The following is a 9,647-nucleotide window of genomic DNA, read 5'->3' on the forward strand; positions in this document are numbered from 1 at the left end:
TCTCCCCCAACTGGATCAAAGCTTCAATTGTCACAGTGACAACAGTACACTGAATAATCTACAGGCCAGAGCTTGGAGGGTGGCCACCAGAACAGATCTAAGCTGGCTGTTTTCTATTTACCTTGGAAATGGGTGTCACCTTGGTGAACCTCGTTGCTCTGATGCTGTGAGCTCCAGGAGAGTCCTTCCATGTACATCCTTGTTTGGAACACAAACCCTCTCCTTGGTTCTCTTGTTCGATTAGAACCCAAGGAGAACAGGGCCCCGCTCCCAGGAGGTGCTGGGAAGCTGGCAGTGAGAGAGCTGCTGGGGGACAGATCAGGACCGGGCTGTGCTTTACAAACAGGCGAGAAATGAACTGCTTCACTTCTTGCACCAGGCAGTGTCGGCACCAAGAAGGGCCACAGCGTACTCCTCACACACTCGCCTTGCTACAACGTGCAGAGAGAGCCTGTGTGGATTTAAGCACGATTCGCCAGCTGCACCATGGGGGAAAGGTGGCCAATCTCCTCCTGTGTCATTTTCTCCCTCTGAAAACTTGCTGGAGGGTCAGCTGTGGGTTAATTCTGACTCAATAGTAAACAACAATGAAAAAAAAAATGACAAAGCCAATACTCTGAATTGGTTTTATTTAACTTTTTACAGAAACCTGATTATAGTGAAGTATGTAAGTCCAGTAACAATTACTACAAAAGGGCATACAATGCCAGAATTCCTTTGAAGCAACTAATATATTCTTGTTTTGCATAAAACATGCATTGATATAAACTGCCACATCTTGGGCCAAAATCAGTCTCTACAGGAAGAGACAGTCCAACAGAGATAAGAAAACAGGTAAAAAGATTTTCTGAGTGACAACAAAGAAGGGGGCGTGTGTGTCCTACCACACACCCCCGAGCACTGGGAGGTGGGGGGTCTGGACTGGGGGCTCACAGTAACGTGTCGGCTGGAGTACTCAGCGGCCGGAAGAGGCGAGGAGCTGTCTGCTAGTCAAGCCAGACATTTAAGAAGATAAAAACTTGCAGACCATGCTGGTACACAAACAAGTCGTTCAACCTTGCAGAAGGGGTATGAAATCCTGACCTGACGGTTCCCAAGCCATTGCTTGTAAACCAGCCAGCAGACACACACCTCCAGCAGCCATGCGGCCCGCTGTTAGGGGGCCTGGCAGTGAACAAAGGGCTCAGAACTGCTCGTCGGGCCCTGACTTTTGAAGTCTGCGTTCATCTCCTCCGCTTGACGGGCACCTGTGTACACGGTGACCAAAGACACACGAAGGAATAGTAATTCATGCATGTGGCCCCAACACCACCACTGCTCGTGTAACACACTCAGTGCGACCCACTGGAAGGAATCAGGAGCAGCTGACGGCTCTCTATGTATTAAAGGTGTTTTCTACACACACTGAGGCTTTAAGCAATGTCATGCCGTGTGAAGGGATGCCCTTCAAACTTGGGGTTTTGGAGAACATTCCAGGAGGCACTTCAAACGAAGGCCTCATGGTCATTAAGGAACCAGCTGTGGACACCAGAGTTTACAGAGAAGCTTATCGTGTGGGCAGCTGAGGCCTCGAATGCAACCTCTCCCCACACGCCAGTGACTGCCCTGTTTGCTACAAGTCGGCATCAGTTTTGCTCTAGGGGAGGAAATTATTGAGTTTTATTAACATTTTTTGTAACACAACAATATCAAAATAGGTCCGTTTTTAATACATGCATACAAATATCCCTGATAATATAAAGAAATCCAAAGGACTTTGTGAATCACTGAGGCATCACAGGGGCAGTTCCGGTCCGTAGGAAGGCAGGTCAGGGAGAAGAGGAATGGCAGTTCTCCCCAGGAAAGTCCCGTGAGACTACAGCCCTGAAATTCTATACTCTACTGCCAGCAGAACTGTGAATAAAAATTTCACCTCGAATTTATTAGTAAAATCTGTAACAGGTTGCTTCCCTGACCCTGCCATTCTCCAGTCCCCCTGCCTGAGATAGGCACCCCAGCTGGAGTCCACCTTCCTGGCTACCCAGGAGGTGAACACCAGAAGAAACCAGGTTCAAGGTCCCTTCCGAGCCAAGGCCAACCCTCCCAGAAGTAGGGATGTGGGAGACAGAGCAGACTGGACTTGAGGACTCTGACCCAAGGGTCTCCGTGGTGAGGGGACATCAGAGAACCTTCTGTGAGGCCTCTGGGAACACAAGGGATCCGAGACAAAGCAGACACAGTAGGGATTTAAAGACCACAGCCTGACTAAAAAGCCAGTTTACGTTCTCACAACCAAATCAAACTTCTTCACACTGGAAAGCAATTCACCCTGGATAGACTGAGTCTGTGGAATGAGCTGCATTTAGCCGAGTTATAGAAAACTGCTGTGTGCGCAATCAGCTTCTACTTTATGAGTGCTGTAGTTAGGGATGAGGGGAGCACAAGGCTAGAGAAGGAAGCCTCTCAGAAGACAGGAGGATGGGGGGGACTGACTGTGAAAATGCCTTTTATTCCTGGGACAACAAACGGCATCTTCAGTGGCCGGAGAGATCAGGCTCCCTCCTGCCTTTTAGCTGCAATAGTACTGCATGCCATCCACCCTTCTTCTCTTTTTTGACTGAAATTCTTCAAAGAACTGCTGGATGTCTTCTCTCTTAACCACCTGTTGATGAAAAGCAAAGATCAGGAAAGAAAATGAGATGCCACAGCGGCCAGGGTGGGGCCAAGCCCTTTGCTGCACAACATACAGAAAACCAAACTCCTCACATCTGTGAACCAACAGGAGGCAGAACAGTAGATGAAGAAAAGACTGAAAGTGTCTGGGATTTCACTTCACCTGGTCCCACAATCAATACTCCTAGAAGCCAGTTTAAAAAAAGAAAAAAAAATAGCAGACATACTGCACTGAGCAAATCTGCTGTAAAAGACCTCTTCAAAGTGTTAAAAAATCAAAAATATTGGGTTGGGGAGGTCTGGTGGCCTAGTGGCAAGAAGCTGCACTGCAATCCCAGAGGTACATGGTTCGGATCCACCAGATGCTCTGCCGGAGAAGGAGGAGCAATATCCTCCTGTACCAGTCAGATCCGATTTGACGGTACATGTGCACAAAATAATAAAAAATAAAAATTAAAACAACAACAACAAAGATATCTTTGCTGATTTGCATAAAAACCCAGGACTGTAGATTTTGCGTGAACGTCTCCACCCTTTAGTGGAGGATGAGAATAACTCCCGGTTGCAGGTAGAGCTTGGGTTTTTGATCAGCCCGGCTAATACCCACAGCCCTGTCTACAGCTCTCTGATGCAGGAAACCCTCCTCAAGTAATCAGTGCAGACGGTTTTTCCATCAGAGGGAATAAACAGTTCATCCCAAACATACAGGGCTACGCTCACATTTTTAACTCAACATACCGTGCCTTCATCAGCAAATCTCTTGAGATAGTCTTTAAGTTCGGTCTTCAAGTCATTGTATTCTAAATAAAAAAGAAATGAAAAAAGCAGCTGAACTTTAGGTGAGCCATCCGCTTTTACAAACAACCCACTTGTTTACCACTGACCCTGGAGGAGGTTAGCTGTTGTAAAGCAGATGTTTCTGAAGTGAAACCTGTATACAAACTGTTGCCAATTCCTTGCAAATTTTCTAGGCTTTACTCTGATCCCTAAGAATCTTTCAAAATTAAAAAAAAAGGAAGAAAAAAGGATAGCCTCACTTCTAATAAGGTAAGCAAAGGAAGTTCCCCTCTCATTGTTTGTTTCTGTGGAACTGTACTATGGAGTGCTAGAGGCCTAGTGGAAACGAGCTGTCAAAGCCAGGTGGTTCGAATCCACCAGCTGCTCCATGGGAAAAGGATAGGTAATCTCCAGTGCAATTTACTGTCTCTCAAAACCTGCTGGAGAGTCAGCTAAGGGTTGTTCTAACTGGATAATACAGAACAATAACAAATACTCTGTTTTAAAGTTCATTAAGTCGCTAACAGTCGTCATCACACACAAGCCACCTTTGGGCTACAAAGATCTCTGAAATGTAGCCTCCATCCTCAAAAGCCGGTTAGGGTAACAAAACCACAAAGAAAACCAACCAGTTACAAATGAAAAATAGCAGCAGTAAATGCCATCAAAGGGCACTAAAGGTAGGGACATCGGAGGGACGTGCTGGGACAAAAAGCCCTGGAACCAGTGTGTGTGTGTGTGGGGGGGGGGGCGGCGGCACACACAACTGTGGAAGACAGCTTGCTGCAGGAGACCCGCTAAAGAACAATCCAGCAGATGGAAAATGAGACAAGTGCTCTGTCCTTTTTTTACTGACTCATCCATTGCGATGGGAAAGTCTGCTGTTAGGGACCTCTCCAGGGTACTGAAGAGCAATGGTGTCACTCTGGAGACTAAGGTGCATCTGATACAGGCTATGGTCTTTGCTATCACTTGTTATGCATCAGAGAGTTGGACAATGACTAGGGATGATAGAAGAATTGATGCCTTTGAGCTGTGGTGCTGGAGAAGAGTATTGAATGTACCATGGACTGCCAAGAAAACAAACAGATTCATCCTAGAGAGGGTTAAACCAGGTGGCTCCTTGGAGGCAAGGATTCTGGGGCTTCGTCTGACATGCTTTGGACATGTTGTAAGGAGAGACAGGTCCTTGGAGAGGGACATCATGCTTGGGAGGGTGGAGGGACAGTGCAGGAGGGGAAGACCCTCTATCAGGTGGATTGATTCAGTGATTGGGGTAATCGGGATGGGTATGTCAGAGGCAATGAGATTGGCACAGGATAGAGCAGGGTTTAGGGCTGTTGAACAAAGGCAACTAGAGGGCACATAACAACAACAACATCTATCCTTTATCAAAACAGCAGACCTTGTGATTCCCATGCGTAGAAACAATTAAACACTGAACCCTCATAAATTACAACGGCAGCTGAACACCTAACAATACGAAAACTCAGCAGCTGTGGTTGAGGTCTACAATGCAAACGTTTAACATTCTTTGCCGTAAGTTAAAACAAAAGATGCTTATTTAATATACTCTTTACCTGTACTTTTTAAAAACAGTGATGAAAACTCTACGAGCTTCCAGAATTCTCCTTCTCTCTCACACACACAGAGCTTACCACATATCAATTCCACCTGCTGGACCCTGTTCATGCTGTTCAGGGTGTCCATCAAGGGGTCTCGACTGTCAGTGGCCTGGTCAATCTTGCCTTTGTTTTCATAAGCCAAAACGGTGTCACACTCGTCCGTCAGGAACAGCACATCTAGATCTCTATACATCTCCTGTAGAAATAAAACCAGTTTTCTCATTAGACTGTCTGCTACTGTAAAAAAAAAAAAAAATCAACTCTGTGACAGTCACAGGAAAGTTATAAAAAGTCTATAATGGAATAAATGGGAAAACCTGAATCCTTTTGCATAATTTACTCCTTTTGCCCAAAATCTCTTCCAGAAATCCCCAACCTCAGGTAAACTGCAATGGCGGGTCGGGTTTAGCGGCCGGGGAGCTGCAGGTGGATATGCTGCCCTATTCTGAGCAAGGTTCTCAAGCGCCTGGCGCTGGTGGAGGCAGCAACTCACAGACGCCGATGTACAAACAGCTGCCTGACGGCCCCCGAGGGGTCAGCTTTTGAAACTGACGGAATGAGAGATGAATTTGAAACACTGGCTGCTCAACAGCCAACCGAGCTGCTCAGTATGAAATAACATGGGCTTCCAGCCCCTGCTTCAGGTCCGAAAAAATATTATTACTGCATGGCAAGTGTGTGTAAATAATTCTATGGCCCAGTTAAAACGTCAAGTAGTTCCAACAGAGAATCTAGAACGACTGTCACAGAATGGATGTCATGCCTGAAAAAAATGTACAATGAAAATCTGGTTCACATGCTTTAAACATGCCCAAAAAGAGAAATTAAGGAAACACATTCAAGATTCAAACTGGCAGCGGAAGAACATGCAACTAAAAGCTGAGTCTAAATTGAGAGAAATGGGGTCAACTTGGGTGTCCCTGGTTAGTAAGGATTATGAGACAGAATGGAGCACTGTAAAACTAGAAAATGAAATCTATCAAAGCAGCAACATGCAGAGGCAAACAGAAAACCTCCGACAAGACTCTGAAAAGAAAAAATGGACTTTCACGGGCTGTGAGCCATCTGAGTTACCTCTGACCCATGAGAGACCAACCGCGTCTTATGGTTGCTGTTTAATCTTTGAAACTACAGAATGGGGCATTTTGTATTATTTCTGTGTATACATAGTTGTTGTGCCTTTAAGTTGCCTGCAACTCATAGCGACCCTATGTATAGCAGCCCTAAACCCTACTCTATGCTGTGCCAATCTCACCATTTCCGACACACCTGCCCCCATTATCCCAGTCACCGAATCAATCCACCTCATAGAGGGTCTTCCTCTCCTGTGCTGTCCCTCCACCCTCCCATGCATGATGTCCCTCTCTAAGGACTGGTCCCTCCTTGAAACATGTCCAAAGTATGTCAGACGAAGTCTCAGAGTCCTTGTCTCCAAGGAGCAGCCTGGTTTAACCCTCTCCATGCTGAACCTGTTGGTTCTCTTAGCAGTCCATGGTGTGTATATAGTACAAAAGTAAAACCTTTCTGCTTGGTGGTATTTTTGTAGCTTAAAAAGAAACAATCTTAAGGCTTTCAACATAGTGTGATGTTAGAGTAATATTCTGCCACTGATTCCTTTTGAGCCACTTGGGTCTTATTTTGCATCTAAGAGTTCTTTTTGGAAAACTTTCAATATGCACAAGAGTTTGGGAGTTTTTGGCTTATACTTTTGTGTAATAAGAGGTAATGCTACATAAACATTTTTGTTCTCAATCAGAGAATCAAGTTTCTCCTTTGAGGCTAGGATTTTGAAGCTCTGTCTTATATACTCTGGGCATGTGGCCAGGAGGGACTGGTCCTTGGAGAAGGACATCATGCTCAGAAGGGTAGAGAGACAGTACAAGAGAGGAAGACTCCAGGTGAGATGGACTGAGACAGTAACTGGGGCAATGGGCGTAGGTGTGTTGAAGTCAATGAGACTGGCTCAGGACAGGGCAGGCTTCAGAACTGTTGTACATAGGGTGATTTTTTTGAGTTCACAGCAACTCGACAGCACATACCAACAACAACATCAGACAATAACCTTATAGACAGTCTACGATATTTCAGTTTCAAAACTACTGGCTTGTTTTAACTTTCAAGCAGCTTGTTTCAAGTAACTCTACGACAGAGAAAAGACAATCATTGTGATAAACAGATAAAAAATAACGTGTATTAATTTCCCCCATAAATTTGCTAAGGTTCAGATTTAGCAAATATACATGATAAATTTAATGAGTTATCATATTTGATAAATTTGCCTAATATGAAAATATTTTCAATTCCCTACACACCTTACATCAATTCAATAAATACAACTTCCAAGTGTTCTTATCAGCCCACAAAAACATACCACCATGGTACAATCGCTCTAGAAGGCAGTTTGGTGTTTCCTCAAAAACCTGAACACAGAAATCCCATGTGACCAGCTACTGCTCTGCTAAGGAATATACCCTGAGAAAATGAGAACTGAGACACAAATGGACACGTACATTCACAGCAGGGTTATTCACAACAGGAAGGAAATGGAAAGAGCCCAAATGTCCATCAACAAACAGATGGACTGAGAAATTATAGGACATTCACACAGAGGAATACTGTGCAGAACAAAGGAGCAATGACTTTGTAAGATACTATATAACTTGAGAGAATCTGAAAATCATTATGCTGAGTGAAGTACCTCAGTCTCATGATGAGAAACACTGCATAAGGCCATTATTGTCCTATGCAGTGTTGATTTCCACCTGCCATGATTGTAAAAATAGAAGGATAACTAGGAAGATGTCACTCAAAGTCAAAACGGGCAAGGGAAGGGGACAGCAGGGCAGACGTGAAAGAATCACTAGGAGTTTGGTGGGCAGGTCTGTGTGTGCGAAGGAACGAGGAAAGATCCAGCGGGGACCTGAGAAGACGGTGTGATAGAAGGCAAAGATCAATGGGGATTCATTTTCTAAGCCACGATGCCCAGGAGTGATCATTTGAAACACGATGTGAACGCACGTAGGAATGTGTGAAACACAATGCACATGCATGACACACAATGTATAACAACTGTGTATGCAAAGCAATAGAAAGTAAAGTGGAGAGAAAGACCAGAAGGAACCCCAGCCCGCCCGAGCCCGCCCAGGCCTCACCATGCAGCCTCTGCAGGTACACAGCTTGCTGCGCCAGTTGGCGGGCCAGTAGGTGGCACTGTCCTTCCTCATGAACTGCTTTGCCTGGAGTGCCTCAAGTTTGCAGCTCAACTGGCCTTCGGTGTTCAGACTTTGATTCAACGCTGTCTGAAGGAAAAATTAAGTTCCAACATCAGTGTATTTAAAACAATCACGGTTTTCATCCTTGAAAGTTCCTGAAGACCTTTCTTTAGACATCGGGCGCCTCTGAACTCCGAAAGCCCAGAGTGCAGGGGATGCGTCTGCCTATGAGCTTTGGGTTCTGTGGCCACGCTTCCTACGTTACCTGGAGACCAGACCCCAAACTGGAGCAGGCAGCCGGCTCGCTGCTGGGCTCGGCCTTCACACTCTGGACAGCACCGTTCACACCTCCCGGGACGTCCTCTTTGGGGACACTATCTTGCTGAGGTCCATTTTCAGTTTTAATAACTTCCTGATCACCTTTCCCATCGACACTCAACACCAGTGCCTCATCCTCGGCAGATCCTTTGGACACTGTGGATATAATGTAAAAAGGACAGGGAGCCACAATGAAATCGCTTAGCCTGGTTAAAAAGTTTTTAATAACCTTAAATAAGGAGAAAAGCCAACTTTAAAGTCTGGAAAGAAAAGGGGGAAAAAAGAAAACACCAAGAAATATAAAAATATAGGATATAAAAAAAAAAAACAGGATGTGTGTCTGATCCTGAGTTGAAATAATGGCTCATTCAACAAAGTGAATCATTGTACATATAAAGAATAACAGTACTGCAGTAGTTACAGGGCTGGGGTAACTCAAGAACTAAGTGGCAGCGGGAAGAGATTTCACTGAGAACACAAGTACAAGGCTATCTAGGGAAGGCTATGTTTTCTTTATGGGAGGAGGAAACGAAAAGGGAGGGGTCTAGACACAGAAACTGAGGACCAGAGAAGAGAAACAGTAAATGAACCTGGACAGGTTGATGACATCTCAATTTAATATGAAGTGGGATCATTTCAGATGGGGAAGGAGATGAAAGGGGGAAGAACAGAGTTAAGGAAACACATTGGGAAGTCCCTCCAGTTGTTGTATTGTGTGTGGGGGAAAGAAAGATTTGTTAATCTCGCAGTGAGATCCTGTCTCCCTGAGGTTGCTGCTTTGTGAAGACCCTCAAGGTGAAGCCACTCTCACTATTTCTGATCAGAAGGCAAAACCTTCAACTGAGGATTTGAGGACAAGAAAGGAGGAGAGTACATCAAGTTCAAAGTCACTGGACAGGATAGCTGTGTGAGAGTCACCTCAAGGTAAAAATGACCACACAGCTCAAGAAACTCCAGGGGAGCTCTGGTGGCCTAGTGGCAAGAGGCTGCACTGCAATCCCAGAGATATCGGTTCGAATCCTCCAGATGCTCTGCCGGAGAAGGAGGGGCCATCTCCTCCTGT

General features: G+C 45.2%; 1 protein-coding gene and 1 pseudogene across 1 annotated transcript in view; one reads left to right on the top strand and one right to left on the bottom strand.

The window, feature by feature from the left end:
• Positions 1 to 2,548: 2,548 nt before the first annotated feature.
• The window catches only part of UBR7 (ubiquitin protein ligase E3 component n-recognin 7 (putative)), a 22,502-nt gene continuing 15,403 nt past the window's right edge, over positions 2,549 to 9,647 (bottom strand). Inside the window, exons 7-11 of the mRNA XM_006879104.1 lie at positions 8,532 to 8,740; positions 8,207 to 8,353; positions 5,088 to 5,250; positions 3,391 to 3,452; positions 2,549 to 2,641 (exon numbers count right to left, since the gene is read on the bottom strand). Coding sequence (XP_006879166.1) covers positions 2,549 to 2,641; positions 3,391 to 3,452; positions 5,088 to 5,250; positions 8,207 to 8,353; positions 8,532 to 8,740 — 674 coding nt within the window. The remainder of the gene's footprint in view (positions 2,642 to 3,390; positions 3,453 to 5,087; positions 5,251 to 8,206; positions 8,354 to 8,531; positions 8,741 to 9,647) is intronic.
• On the top strand, positions 5,445 to 6,571 carry LOC102854169 (annotated as a pseudogene).

The sequence above is a fragment of the Elephantulus edwardii genome, unplaced genomic scaffold, assembly GCF_000299155.1.
Source record: "Elephantulus edwardii isolate Elephantulus edwardi_28Jun2011 unplaced genomic scaffold, EleEdw1.0 scaffold00002, whole genome shotgun sequence".
NCBI classification, from domain to species: Eukaryota; Metazoa; Chordata; class Mammalia; order Macroscelidea; family Macroscelididae; genus Elephantulus; species Elephantulus edwardii.